Genomic DNA, 15,579 nt, shown 5'->3' with positions numbered 1-15,579 from the left:
AATAATAATAATAATAATAATTTATTATTATTATTATTAGGTAAAAAATAATGAGGATAACTTGTTAAATTATTGTTTACCTTTACCATGTCATAAGAACACATTTAGTAAGATGTACTTTGTTTAAATAGTAAGATATTGTTCACCAAGAAATAGTAATTTTTTTAGATTTTATTATTATATTGAGTTTTTTTTTACGTTTAATAAACTTATAATTGAATTTATCTAATGTTAACAATTTGTTTTGGTAAGCTGTTAATTTTTTTGTTAATAATAATGTTCATGAGATTTATTTTAGTCTCATTGGTTTAAATTTGTTGTTGAACTACAATAACATAATTAATTTATGATATTTTAAAATTTTAAATATATTATTTATATTAAAAATAAATAACTAAATAAATAATTTACATGTTCTTTAAAGTTATAGCGTCAAAAATAATATTTATTGTAATACTTAAACTGCGTCGATTATTTTGTGGTTTTTGAAAGGGTCATTAATAAAAAATTTTTTTTGAATAAATGTCAAAATGCTTACATTATGAGATAATGAAACTTTTTATTCCTCATGTTTGTATCAATTATTGATTCGATAATTTAAATTTAATTTTGATCAATCTTATTGCTTAAATTTACTTTAATTATTAATTTGGTCCTCATTGTTTAAAGGAAAGATAACATAGTTAAAATTTATCAACAAAAATAAGGAAATATTAATGGTTGCCATGTAGATTTGTATAAAAAATTGTAATTATTTAGGTAGAAAATAAACAAACTCAAAAATTCTTTAAAATAGAATTAAAAAATAAAGAATTAGATTGATAAAGATTAAACTGATTTGAGGGCTAATTTATTCTTATTTATATGTATAAATATGTCCAGTTATCAATATACTTTATACATTATATTAATTTGATACTTAACTTTTATTTTAAAACTTAAAGGATTAATATAATAATTTAAAAGAACATAAAGGACCAAATTAATCAAAACTAAATTTGAGAGATCAAATTAATAAATGAAGTAAATTTGAGATATTGAAAGTTTTATTATCCCTTATATTATCTTATTTTATTCTATTTCTATATTATGGAACAAGTAGGTATTAGAACTACACAATTATCAATTTCTGTGATTGTATTTATAATGCGATCAATTTTCACATGTATACGTATTTGTCCTTTTTTTTTTGTTGTTGTTGGTCTTGGGCAGAAATTACCCTTGTCATAAAATGTTTTTGGTACCATACGATACGCTTCTTTCCAAATACATTATTGCCATTCTTATAAATGTTTTTGGTAATATCTTGGTTTTGTTGGCTGATTCGTGGACTGGCTGAGTCCGGTAGATGGTACAGCTTGGAATTACCCAAGCCCAAATTGAACCAATTCAGATTAGTCTGGAAAACAACAAATAAATTGATTAAATAAAACAAAATCCAGATTTCTAAAAATCTGGTTATTTGTATGGAATGAATATCAGACACATATAACAAAATTGGGTTAAAAATACCTAATTTTAATGCACAAGTACACATGAAAATATGAATATAATATGAATGTGATTCCTCGGCCCAAAAAAAAAAAAAGTGATTCTCATACAAATGACTGTGGGAACATTAGGTGTTAGTTGATGTAAGAAGATTAGTTGTTAATCACACAGTTATCTGGTTCCCCAAAAAAAAAAAAAAACACATGGTTATTCCCTAAGTTTATATAAAAGATCTTAGACTTAGGGGTGGGATAGAAAGTCTGAGTCTCCAGAGAATTAAAGAAAATAAGAAAATGAAAATAACTTTAAGTTGTTTTCATTTTTGTTTTTAAAAACAATAAATTAAAACAGTTTTAACAATATTTAAATTTAAAACATTCAATCAAGCGATTTCTATTATTATTTTTAAATAGAAAGACAAACACATCCTTAATTATCTACATGGTTAGTCGTTTGCCCAAGTTGGCATTGAGTTTAGTGAAGGTTCATCATGTATTTTCATCAAGATATGGATGGATCACATTGTTTGTTCCATTTTGCTGCTAGCTCTAGGTTTATCAGGGACCTAATTTTGACAAAACCACAGCCTAAGGACGAACAAGAATTAAAAAAATTAATTGTTTTTTCATATGGTAAAATGATGGTGTGAATTAGGTTTTATTTGAGGACAATCGGAGGGAGTTCATTTTGTTGTGAGATTAACTGATGTTTTAAGATGTCAATGACTGAGACACTGAGTATTACTTGAGTTTTTCTTTTTAAAGAAATTTTGAAGAATTTTTACCAAAAAATAAAATAAATTAAAACCAAAGAATGAAAGTAAAATTTTGAAAATAAAATTAAAATATTAAAAATATATGTTAATCAAATTATCGTAGGAGAATGATATTAAAGGACCAAAAGAGATTGAATTAAACTTAAATAAGGACCAAAAAATTTGAAAAATAAAAATAAAAACGAATGGTTCTTCAATGAATTAATTGGTTTAAAGATTTGTTATTTTTCCTCTCAACATCACCAGCTATTTTAGGTGAATTCTTATATAAAGAAACTTTATCATATAAACAAGTTATTACCCATTATTAGTGTGCCCATCATGTCATTCATTGTCTCCTTTGACCTCACCAAATTAATTTGTGGATCAGATTATAAACTAATTAAAACATTCAATGCCGCTACGTAATAGTATTCAGATATTGCGAGGATTCGCCAAAAAATGAAATAAACTTAAAATATTAATAATACATGTTAGTCAAATTATTGTGGCATAATGATATTAAAGGACAAAAGAGATTGAATTAAACTTAAATAAGGACCAAAAAATTTGAAAAACTAAAATAAAAATCAATGGTTCTTCACTGAATTAACTGGTTTAAAGATTTGTCATTCTTATTTTATGATTTTCAACCGTCATTAATTTATAAAAAAAAATCAATCAAATATACCATTACTTGAAACTATTTTTTCTTACAAATTAATGAATCTTACTGGTAAATTAATGTTCTAAAGATTGCAAATAAAAACATGAGAGTAACAAATCAATTAAAGTGATGATAAGTTTGACAAGCTTTTCATTTACGAATGAACAAATTTCACCTGTAAATTCTTGTTTAAACAGTTTCAAATCATAGAATGATAGTTGCAAATTTTTAGATTAATTCACCTGAAGAACATTTGATTCTTATTTCAAATTTCGAGATCTTGTGGTCCTTGTTTAAATTTAATTCAATCTTGTGGTCCTTTAACATCACTCCCCCAATTATTTTTATCACCCAAAACTATAAATTGTCACATCCTAGTTATTTGATAGCTTTTTTTTTTTAAAAAAATGGTTGTATATTATCATACATGCTGCTAATAAGTGGACATTAAAAAAATAGATTTAGATGAATTAATGGATGGATGGGATTAAAGGAGAAAACAATAGAAGTGGTGGCTGGAAGCTGCAGCAGCGCAGTAGTTGAGGCTAAGCACGTGCAACACCATCCCGCCGGCGCCATGTCAAATGACTTCGACGGAGGTTGGTAGTTAGATTGTTAATAAATATATGAAGGTAGGTGCCAGCCAGCAAGGTCCTCTTACATTGGGAATAAAGTCTGCCCAAGGGAGCTCCGAATCTGAAACTGAGAGAGCCAAACATGGAAGGTCAGAATGCTAAGAAGATGAAGATACTATGCCTCCATGGATTCAGGACCAGTGGAAGTTTCCTGAAAAAACAAATCAGCAAGTGGGATCCTTCTCTGTTTGATCAATTTGACCTGGTAACATGTCTTCCTTTTTAGTCAGATTTCAAATCCTTTCTTTCATCTCCCCCCCCCCCAAAAAAAAAAAAAAAAGCACAGGCAAGGCAGAGTTTGAGATTATCAATCAAGCTATTCAATCATGGCAGGTTTTTCCAGACGGTAAATTTCCTGCCGGAGGAAAGTCTGACATTGAAGGCATATTCCCTCCACCTTACTTTGAGTGGTTTCAATTCAACAAGGTATGAAGTTTCGAGATCATATTGCTGCGAACAGATTTATTTATGTGAAAAGAAAGAACGTCCTTGCTGAACACACGTTATCCAGGACTTTACGGAGTACACTAACTTGGAGGAGTGTATCTCATACCTTTGCGAGTACATCACAGCCAATGGCCCCTTTGATGGGTTTCTTGGCTTCTCCCAGGTACGCATTCATGCTTGCTCTAAAATTCACAGATTGTTCAGCTTCACGTTGAATTTATTTTGTTGGTGCTGACTGATCAGTATGGATGTTAAAACTTTTGATACAAAGACGAGAACAAATAGTCTCAAAGTTAATGATACATATATAGATTTGCAAAACATCGTGTTATACCGGTCCTAACATCATATTGAGGGATCAACATGAAGTTTTCATTGGACATCTCGAGTTTCGACTCCATATCTACTGTTTTGACCTTATTTGGCTAAACCAAAGACATGATTTCTTCTTGTGTGTTTATCTGTAACCCAGGGCGCAACACTTTCAGCACTTCTGATGGGTTACCAAGCACAGGCAAGTAGTTAGTTATTGTCATCTCATCTTACAATGAACATTGAACTATACAGTACTGAATGAGGAACACGGGGTTCACAGGGGAAGTTGCTAAAGGAGCATCCACCCATGAAATTGTTTGTATCAATATCAGGATCCAAGTTCAGAGATCCGAGCATTTGTGATGTTGCCTACAAGGACAACATCAAGGTTAAATCTGTCCACTTTATTGGGGAAAAAGACTGGTTGAAACTGCCTTCAGAAGAACTAGCTACCGCTTTTGACAATCCTCTTATAATAAGGCACCCTCAAGGTCACACCGTTCCAAGATTAGGTCCTCTCTCTCCACCCTTCACCCTCCCTCTTTCCATACGCAGTAAATATCTGTTTTCTAAACTAGTCAACAAATTTACCTTGCCTTGTATTGCTTGCAGATGAAGTGGCCACAAGTCAGCTGCAGAACTGGATCAAAGAAGTGTTCCATTTCGCTTGCGGTTTGTCTGATGGAACTCACGAAGAAATGAATGGAGAAAAGAAATTGGAAGTGAAGGATAGCATCCTTGAACAAGCAATTACCGCCAGTGAGGGTTAAAGCAATGGGAATCAGAATTAATAAGGAAGCTGACGTAGTAGAGGTGTCCCAATTCTGAATACATGAATTAACAGGACCGACACTCCACAGCTTTAGCACAAGTGATTTTTAAATATTGATCCGTATTAATAAAGGGTTTTTGGAATGCTTTATGTCCCTGGCAGACATTCTCAGCTTCACATAACCAGGTGAATTAAAATTAATGAATTTTATAATATATATATATATATATATATATCTGTGGCATTAAACATGAATTACAAGTTGAGTTTCACCAGACAGAATTACCTACGGAACAAGACAACCTTTTAATTAACCCCGTTGCTGATAGTTTGATAGCCGCGTTTAAACTGCTTGTTCCATTTGTCAACAGCAGTGTATTTTTTTTCATGCCTTTCGACCGGAACCATGTAGATTTGAAGTTAATAAAAATACCAGGATTATCTAAAAAATTTTTATAGGATAATGTCATTACAAAATAAATTAATTGAAAGAAGGCCTGCCTATCTGAGCGATCTAATAGCTGGTTCACTTGATCAATGTGCCCTTGATTCTGTTGTCCAGAATTAGTGACGCCAATAGTTTGCTACATCATGCTCGGGGACATTAAGTTCCTGTCAATGAAGGGGTTTTATCAAATATACAAATCGAATTAAACATAATTCAAGCATTGAATTCCACATATTAATCTTACAAGTTAGGAAGGGGAGGGAGGAGCTGCATTGACTTAATGACCATGCTAAGAATATTTCAGAAATATTTATTGACCAATGCAACTAAGTACTGGGAAAAGGCATCCAAAGAGTCCAGAAGATAATGTTTGACTTGTTTCCTTCGCAATGGGCAACTGGCTCGACAATGCCCTATTCTGTATTCACCCTCTTCAAGTGACAGGAGGGCACTTCTTACATTGTCCAGACAGATGTGTTCAACAACTCTTTCTTTTTATTGATCTTTTTTATTGATCTTTCCCCTGGTGAGGGTGGATGGGGGAACAGGAGAACACCTCTCTAACAACTGATGACGTAGAAAGAAACGACTGGTGTGTGTTAAAGTGCCTTAGATATAAAAGGGATCCTTACCCTTGTATAAGGTTTGATGAGCTTCAATAAGACTTGTGTTAATAATATTCTTTAGCAGATCTTCAATGTAATTTCCAATAAATGGATCATCCATAATGGTTCTTCTGTTACTCTGGAAAGGTAGATTCCGAAATATCCACTACATAAATATTAGATTGAGAGAGAGGAAAAATAACATGAGGACAAACTGGTGCATGACAATCTCATGCCAGACTCTGCTATTAATTTATCATTGCCAAAATTTCCGGGTCATTTTAGTATCTGCAGTACGCACAATTTCAGAGAGGTGAAATCAGAAAAAACAGAGAAAAAAAGACGAGTACCCTAAATTAGGGTGCAAACGACTTACGGTTTATAGCTTCTTGTCCATCAAAGGGATTGACCTCAGACTCCATCAGCATGTTGGCAAGAACTAGGTACCTGACACGTATAATAAGAAAAATGGACACGAGATATTAAAATAAAGAAAGACTACTGCAGTGATTCATTTCAGGGCACAGCATATTCCTAAAAAAGAAAAAAATGTACAGTGGTATGTATAAACATGTGCAGAAACAAAGGATTTTAAGCCCAGGTATATGCATTTTGGCCAAAAAGGAAAAATAAAATCTAGGCAAGTTACCTAGCTTTAGAAAAGATCATAGCTCAAATCAGTGATTCATACTCAAATGCATTGTTTTTCTGTTGGATGTGAACTACACAGCTATTGTAACACATGAACTTTAAATCCAAGAAGGAATACTTTGATCACATGCTTCAAGCATTGAATACGCCTGTGATTCCCAGTTTCATCATAGTTCCTAAAAGCTTCAGAGAGATCAGTAGCTGCTCCTACCCAGTGATGCTCAGCCATATGCATTTCCCCAACATTCATGAATTATTCCCATTATCCTCAGATGGGGAATAGCAGATTTGATGGTGAGCGCCTTCTGATAAAGTTGCTTCATTTAAGATCACAATAACTGATAAATACCATTAAACATGGTTCGCCAAACACACACTCTAGTATCAATAGCTAACTAAGTCAAGAAGCGTCTTGTACATTTGTAAAGTGCATCATGATGTTACCATAACTTTTTCTTTTTACTTTTTCTAAATTTAATAATTGCATATCAAGAGTTCACATGGGATCCAAAACCAAAAAATGGGTATGGGACTTATAATGAAGAATGCTTGTAGACATGAGACTAATAATAAAAATAATATGTATGAGATCTAATATTTTCTTTGAAAAAATTATGTGTAGATCCGGTGGAGTTAACTTACTTATCAATAAGTCCAGCGAAAATATAAAAATGATAGTTAGATCTTTAAAAACTTGAATGTAATTTGAAAATAGAGTGTTAAGACAATAATGCCTCTATTAAAAATAATTCTTCTTCAAATGGTATACTTCATTTGTTTTTACTGTTAAAAAAATTATTACTTTTTACTTGTTTTATTTTATAAGCAAAGTCACCTTTCATAATTTATATTAACGAAAAATAATTAATGTATGTTTATGTTGATTAATATATGATATTTTAATTTAATTTTTTATTTTTAGATATGATTATTATAGCTAATTGATATTTTTAAATTATGTGATATAGTTTTTTTTATATATAAACGGAGGGATTACAAGATAACAAAAATCAATCAATTTTTCTTAGATAAAATCCTTGCCGAAATGGCTGTTTTCATTAATGTTAAAATATTGGAAAAGACTCAATAAACCACCACGTTTCAGCAGAAAGGTAGTAGTGGGGCGCATGTTCCGTAATTGACACTTCACATTAGGATTCTGAAAGTCTGAAGCCGTCCAGTCTATATAGGCTCTGCGCAACGAGGAATTGCTTTCGAAAACGGCCTGTAGAAATTTTATTGCATATCTTTGTTTAATGTGATAAGTTGATAACTCATAACGATTACCAAATTTTGTTTTCAAAAGGAATCTCATATTTAGGAGTTTATCTATACTCTTCAACCAAGAGATGAGAACAAGGTATAAGAAGAATTTACCTATATCATTCAACTAAGGAGAGACAAAAATAAGATATAAAATCCAAGAATTATGAGGGTTTTAATAATAAAAACATGAAAAGAATAAGAGGTTTAAAATAATTAAAATTTGCAATGACAAGCATATAATAAGAAATGAATTTAAATTTAAATTAAATTCAGATTTATAAATTTTTATGTATTTAAATTAGGGATTTGATCTAAACCCTCATTTATCTAAACGCATGGTAATAAAGGGATAAATAAAGGGACCACTGTAAGCAACCCACGAGCTAATTAATCAAGTGGAGGTGCTTGCGCCGAGCTAGATATTGAAATACCTTAGTTTGGCAACTTTAATTAATTCGTGATGACGAGGTATATGGCTCGCCAATTAAGGTATGTGCCACGCCATGCTTCACATGAGGACAAAAATCAAACACGGATGCATGACCGAGGGCGTTTCATTTTTTATTGTTTTATAATGTAGTTTTAAGTATTATTTTTAAAATAAAATTAAAATAAAATCTGTTAATTTAAAAAATATCATCAGAGTTCATTAAAAAATTAATTAATAATAGTGATTAGTCATAATAAAAAATAAGTTTTAATATAATAATCAAATATAATATGTTTTAAAAACGAACCCAAAAAAAATACTGAAACAGTTTTAAAATTTACTGCGTTTAAAAAGTTATAGAAATATTTAAATTTAAAATACTTACATAATTTTTTATTTTTAAAAGCAAAAATCATTACCGATTAGATCACGACTCTCTTCTGATTTCATCCCTCATTCATTTTTTTTTAATTTGGAGTGATTTAATTAGTGCATTTTATTCGCAAATGCAGATGGAATAATGAATGCTATAAGGATTAATGAGCATATTATATTCTAAACTATTACACTAATAACATTTTAGATCCTAAACTCCTAATATATGGAAAAAAATCTCATTAGCTTTGAAATTTTAAGCACTTAAAACTTCGCTGTTAAATTAAAAAAATAGCTATTACTTTTAATGATCAAGATGAGTGTTATAATAATATGTGATTAGGCCCCACAATGACAAACGTAATGGCCACTTTCTCTAACTTAATAGCAAGTTTTTGATCGTTCAGAATTTAAAAATTTTAAAAAAAATTTATACATTTTAAAAGTTTAAGATTATGCACACAATAATTTAAAATTTAGGATGTTCATTAATCCATAATATAAATATTTCAATGGTGTTGATGCAAGTTGGGAGAACAGGTTTGATCCTCCCTATAGATGGGTTTGATCCAAATATAATTAATCTATTGTCATGTTGCTTATTAGTGAAAGTTTGAGCGGGCTAATTTTTCAAGTCTAATATATCACTTTGAGGGGATAGGAACCTCTCTGTTTCTCTCCAATTTTTCCATCTTAATTATTCATCAATTCTATAATTTTAAAAAATTTATTTAATAAAATAATATGGATGATTGAGATGGAAAAAGTGAAGGAAAATGAAAAGAAAGAGGTGGAGAAACCCTCCACACCGTCGTGAAATTAATGATACAAGTATCTCTTGTAAATTATGGTATTGAATTAATTTTATGAAATTTAAGATACAAAGATTTTCAATTTCCATAATTCTATTTGTTTACATTTTTTTAATTATAATCATAAATTTCTTCTCTTTAATTCAAAACAGAGTCATAAAAATTAATACATGATAATTCAAAATAAAATTGTTAACAACGTGTATGCATTTGCCAGGCGGAATGGTTTACAAAATGCATGCAAGTCGAAATTTTGTCAATTATATTACTTGAAAATAGCCTTGTAAGCAGCATATAAAATGCATCCAAATATAAAGCTTTGCCTATTTAACCATATATTATATATTTTAAATAATTATATATTATATTATATTAAAATTTTTATATTGTATATGTTTATATATTATATTTTATTTAAATTTTATCCTGTAATTACTTTTTTATTCTAAGGTAGTTAGTTTTATTTTCTTCTCTTAATCTAAAATTTAATTTTTGTAATTTCACAACTTACGTAATGCAACTATTTAAAATTTATTTTATTTAGATTTATTATAGACTTTATTCATTTTTAATTATATGTGGGCTTTGAAGGTTACATAAAAATGTAAGTTTTGGTATGCCTAAAGCCTACTTAAGAATTTTGAAATTGTGAAGCATTTTTGTATGCCTTTAAAAAAACTTTAAATAATACCTATATTGATCACCTTATTAAGATATCTCATAAATTAAATGTTAGCTTTTGTACCTTTGATCATTCCCCATCTTTATCATAAGAGGCAGTGGATGATGAAAGTGATTCTGCAGGCTATACATCATTGATATAATTTTATTTTAATTATGAATGCATTTCTTTAGTTAAAAAAAAAAGCTTTAAATCAAGCTAGGCCTGCAAGTTTAGACTTGAGCTTATAACAAGTTTGTGTATAGGCCCAAGCTTCAGGCCTACTCCCTCTGATCCTATTTATAAGACATTTTCTATAACTAATAAAAAATATTGGACACCTTGTAATAAAAATTATTTTTAAATTTTAACCTTTTCTTGATTAACGTGAAAGTATTTAATATAGTTGTATTATGATTTAAAACTAAGAGTAAAAATGAACGTACATCTCATTTTTTATAATATAAAAAACTATTTTTTTTAAGATATGTGAAAAGGTTGAAAGTGTCTTATAATAAGGATTAGAGGCAGCATGTTACAAGTTCAAGCTTATTTGGCAAAGTTTGGCTTGGTTTGACCTATTCTCACTCTTACTTTTATCGAAGGTAATTCTATTTAAGATATAGTTAGACACTAAATATTGACATCTCTCCTAATATGAATTTGAGCCTTTGTTTACCACACTGTGAGGGACTAGTACCTTTCGCCCACACAAATAGGGCATTTTTCTCCCTAAACTATTTTTTAGAGGAGTAAAAATTCCTTTTCATTAGTGATTTGTTAAACAAGAGAGATTTTTGCTCCTTTAGAAAATGATTTAGAGAAAAAATGCCTCAATAATTAGACACACATAAGTGAAGCATTTTTTCTTCTAAATTATTTTTCACAGGAGCAAAAATCTCCTTCCGTCAGTGATCTATTAACCAAGAAAGATTTTTGCTCATATGAAAAATGATTTAGGAAAAAGATGCACTATTAATTAGTATAAAGTGCTTGGTGCTTCTTGAAGGAAAGTAGAGAGGAAAAATGCACTTTAATCCAAATAATAATAACAATAATATTTTCAAATAAATTATAGAAAATAATCTTATAAAAAATTAATAATAATTAAGTCCTTTAAATATTTTAATTAGGTAATTATCTATAATTTTTTTAGTCAACTAACGGTTTTTTTTAAAATATTGTATCACTCAAATTTAATATTTTAATATTTTGAAACTTTGTATTAAAAAAAAGAAGGGAATGAACCTCCAAATAAATGGATAAAATTAATATTTTTCCTAATTTTAAAATTAGAAACATATTAAATTATATGAAATACCAATTAAGAACACGAGACACTTTAGTTTTAAATTTCTGTTAATTTGATGTTAGTTGACTGAAAAAAAGTATAGAGAATAACCTAATAAATTTAAGAAACTTAATTAATATTATTTTTTTAAAGATCATTTTTAATAAATATTAAATATTTTAATAATATTTATTAAAATTTTAGGGTACCTAACGCTCCTAGAAAAATAGTTCAAAGATAAATTAGCACTAAAGACCATGTCAAGTTGACAAAATATGATAAAGTTAACAGATCATTAACGGATAGGGGTTTTCGCTCTTTTGAAAAATATTTCAAAGAAAAAAATGTTTGACTTATTAGTATAAGATGACAAGCAGTTTTTAAAAGAAAATACAGAGAAAAAAATATATTTTAATCCTAAATTTTAATTAAGGAGATATGACAAGCTGAGAAAATCTCCTAAAATTTGGATTAGTACAGAGAAATTTCAAGAGGCTTGGATGACAATTTCCAACTGACCCTTTTCTTTTACCCTCTCTCCCTCCTTTAATTTAATTCTTACGTGCGCATGCTCTATGCAAGTCAAATTATCATATTTTTTAGTGATGTATCCGCGATTTAAAAAAAAAACTGACATAAAATATAGGTATTTATATTTTTAAAATACAATCATACATTGACTCATTACATATATAAGATTGTTTAACGTGATCACTTCAAGTTCAAAAAAGTTGCAGTGAAATTTTTAAATGTTTATATATGAAGTTTTAGGTTGATATATATATATATATATATAAAATGGAGGTTGAGTTATGGGACAATGACAAATAAATCCTAAACAAAAGAGGTCACAAAATAAAATAATTATTTTAAAGTTTCCAAGGACTTATCTGATATAATTTGTTGTAATAAAATGATCATAGTGCCCTCAAAATTAAATGACAATAATTCAGAATAGAAAATAATTATTTTTGAAAAGCATGTGATTAAAATTATAAAATATTTTTTATAAAATAATATAAAAAATTTGATTCATTAATTCCTTATTTTCAAAACAGAATTGGTTTTAATAAGATGATACATTACACAACAAAAAAATTAAAAAGAACTTTAATTTTATAAATAAATAATTTCTTGATTCCTTTTTTTGTTTGAGAGAGAGAACATTAGGTAAATTTAATCAATTCCATTTCATGAGAAAGCTTGAACAAAAAAAAAAAAGGCCTATAATTTTGGGTCACAAACAAAATACATCAGATCACATTCTATCACAGACTCATCAAATATGGCTTCCCTTAATTTTGCACTCCTCCTCGCACTAATGCTGCTGGTCCCCACAGCTTCGGTGGCCCAAATTAACTTAGGCTTTAACATCGACCTCGGAGCTGGCAACGATGATGCTGTGACAGGCAGCGCAGTCGTGGTGGGAGCGGCGAACGTGACGGTGGGTCCCTTAACATGCGGCAACGAAAGCATCGCAACTAGCGGAGTTATGAGTGGCCACGGCGGCCATGGAATGTTCCACGTTAGGGGCAACTTTAGCGTTAACCACGTTAATGTTGCAAAAGTGGCACGAGATTTGGAAGGCGGTGCTTGCCAGTTAAACATAACTGTTCCCGTCCATGATTTTCCCTCGTTCTCTTTTCGCGTTGTAATTCATATATGTATGTATGTATGTGTGTATGTAGGAGATGCAAAGATTTTGAGACGTGAAAGTTACCCAACTTTTTTCAGGAATGATGAGTTTTTTAATGTTAAATATCCACAAACCAAATTAATTTGCTTTTGGAATATCGTGAAATCAGTGATGGATTTAGAATATAATGTCAAGAGTCGGGACCAAATTGCAAACAGTATATCTGTATATATGCGATGGGGACTAAAATTTATAATTTTTTTTTATTTCCCCTCTACGTACATCATGAAATCCATACGATTCTTGATATACAACTTAAGTTTAAGATTAAATAATCCATACTTTTAAAATAAAGTGGTTTAATTAGTTTTTAATTTTAAACATTCATTTATGTTATTAGATTGGTTGGGGGAATGACGCTTTGGGACCAATATATTACTTTAATTCCACTATCGGAAAATTTTAAATTTTTATTATATTAAAGGACCGGTTAATTCTTGTTTATTTTCCAATTAAAGTTCACGAACACATTTATTAGTTTTTATTTTAAATTCAAAAATTGAGCATAACTTAAGCTTGACACATGATGACTAATAACTCATTAATTCTTTACTTTCTAAATTTAACACTGTTGACAAATCATGCATAGCATTATTTTTGAACAAGCCGCCCCACCTTAATTACAAAATAATTTAGTCAAATGATGTGTTTTTACAATATATTAAGTCCAATTACATGCCATAACAAATTCTACTGAAAGGGAAAATAAAAATAAAAATATACTCTATCCATTTAAAAATATAAGATATTTTTAATAGAATTTTATCCCTCTATAAAGTAGTTATATACTTTTAAACTAATATTATCTTTTTATATTTATCTCTATTAAATACTTTATAATAAATATAAAGTCATTATTAATTGGAATAATTTAAAAAAAAAGTAATGATTGTACTTTAAAAAATTAAAAATATTTTATATTTTTTAACATTCAACTCCTCCAAAAAAAAATTTATATTTTTAAATGAAAGAAGTATGGGATTGTGCGAATTCTAGTCCCTTATATTTACATGAATTATCAATTTTTATCAATTCAGTCCTTACATCACCAAGTAATATGGACAGTCGAAGATTGCGAGCGTCGACGATCTAGGAAAGATGTTATTTTGCATATGCTTTATCTGGATCCTCGATCGTGTAAATGTGTGAAGCAACTATGATGTCCTTTAGTTTATTATATATATGTGAAGCATTTGCATATACATGAAGGTAAATATTTATTTAATTATATAAATTTTGTCCTTATATGTCACGAGCTGGAGTGGCAGAGAAAACATTGGCCTCAACCTCAGGAATCGAAATTTGAAGGAGAAGACGAAGAATGAATTGAAATCCAAACAGTTCACTTGAAGATTAATCAAAGGCTAGCCTAATGCTGTCTGGCAATCGGCGAAGAGAGGCCCCGGTAAGAGTTTTTCAGTTTTTCTTCCTTCGATTGTGCCCTATCAAAGTGATGAAGTAGAAGGAGAGCTGCGCTGCATCCGCATTCCGTGCTCATCACATCACACTGGTGTGCTCATCATCTCAAGGGCTCAGATGAGCTCTTGATTTTAACATCAATTATTCCCTACCATTCATTTTAAATTTATTTTTTAATATTTTTAATATTGTATTATTAAGATAAAAATTTATAAAACAATAAAATCTTAATATTAATGGATTGTCTTTGGTGCTTATCAAAGAATAAATATCATGTTACTCATTTCAACAAATAAGATCTGAACTGTCCAAAATTAAAATTTTTTATTTTTATATAAATATTTATCAAAAATACAAATTATAAAAAATTTTAATAAATTTATTTATAATTAATTTGACCAGTGTAGATTTAATCTGGATTACCTAATTTAATATTAAAATTTTATATTTTTATAAATTGACTATCCATATGTATTTTGAATAATACAGATATAACTAAGTGATTCAATTTAATATTAATTTTTTTATAATTTTTATAAATTAAATATTTGGATGTACTTTGCATAATATAAATTTAATATTAAGATTTTCATATTTTTTATGAAATTTTTATTTTAATAATATAATCATTATATTTTAAAATATAAACTTAAAATGAATTACAGGAATCAATTGATGATGAAATCAAGGCCTCATATGAGCCCTTGAGGATGAGCACGGAATGCTATGTTGGGTTTGAATAATTTAATTTCTTTGTTCTTAATATGTTTTTTTCCTCATCCATGCCAGCTCCATATTTCTTTTAGTAATCCAGGTGACTGTCATGTCATAATTTCGTTGGCTA

The 15,579-nt window shown here is 29.2% G+C and overlaps 1 protein-coding gene and 1 pseudogene across 1 annotated transcript; one reads left to right on the top strand and one right to left on the bottom strand.

The window, feature by feature from the left end:
* The first annotated feature begins 3,466 nt into the window (after positions 1-3,466).
* On the top strand, positions 3,467-5,229 carry LOC129309579 (dihydrofolate reductase-like). Its single transcript, XM_054951205.1, has 6 exons — positions 3,467-3,752; positions 3,881-3,973; positions 4,059-4,157; positions 4,467-4,508; positions 4,590-4,821; positions 4,922-5,229. The coding sequence occupies exons 1-6, from the start codon at positions 3,630-3,632 to the stop codon at positions 5,077-5,079; spliced, it is 747 nt and encodes a 248-aa protein (XP_054807180.1). The 5' UTR covers positions 3,467-3,629; the 3' UTR covers positions 5,080-5,229.
* A 158-nt stretch (positions 5,230-5,387) lies between these two features.
* LOC129302300 (COP9 signalosome complex subunit 2-like) lies at positions 5,388-7,108 on the bottom strand (annotated as a pseudogene).
* Positions 7,109-15,579: the final 8,471 nt, after the last annotated feature.

This window comes from Prosopis cineraria, unplaced genomic scaffold, assembly GCF_029017545.1.
Source record: "Prosopis cineraria cultivar Desert tree isolate PC_DT_omini unplaced genomic scaffold, ASM2901754v1 PC1, whole genome shotgun sequence".
Taxonomy (NCBI): domain Eukaryota; kingdom Viridiplantae; phylum Streptophyta; class Magnoliopsida; order Fabales; family Fabaceae; genus Prosopis; species Prosopis cineraria.
This window is presented reverse-complemented; position numbering and strand designations above follow the sequence as displayed.

Excerpts from the sequence above, each read along its gene's own strand:
- LOC129309579 (XM_054951205.1), top strand. The coding sequence starts at position 3,630 with ATGGAAGGTCAGAATGCTAAGAAGATGAAGATACTATGCCTCCATGGA. Across the intron at positions 3,974-4,058 it reads AGTGGTTTCAATTCAACAAG|GACTTTACGGAGTACACTAA; the intron begins GTATGAAGTTTC and ends CACGTTATCCAG. Across the intron at positions 4,509-4,589 it reads TGATGGGTTACCAAGCACAG|GGGAAGTTGCTAAAGGAGCA; the intron begins GCAAGTAGTTAG and ends CGGGGTTCACAG.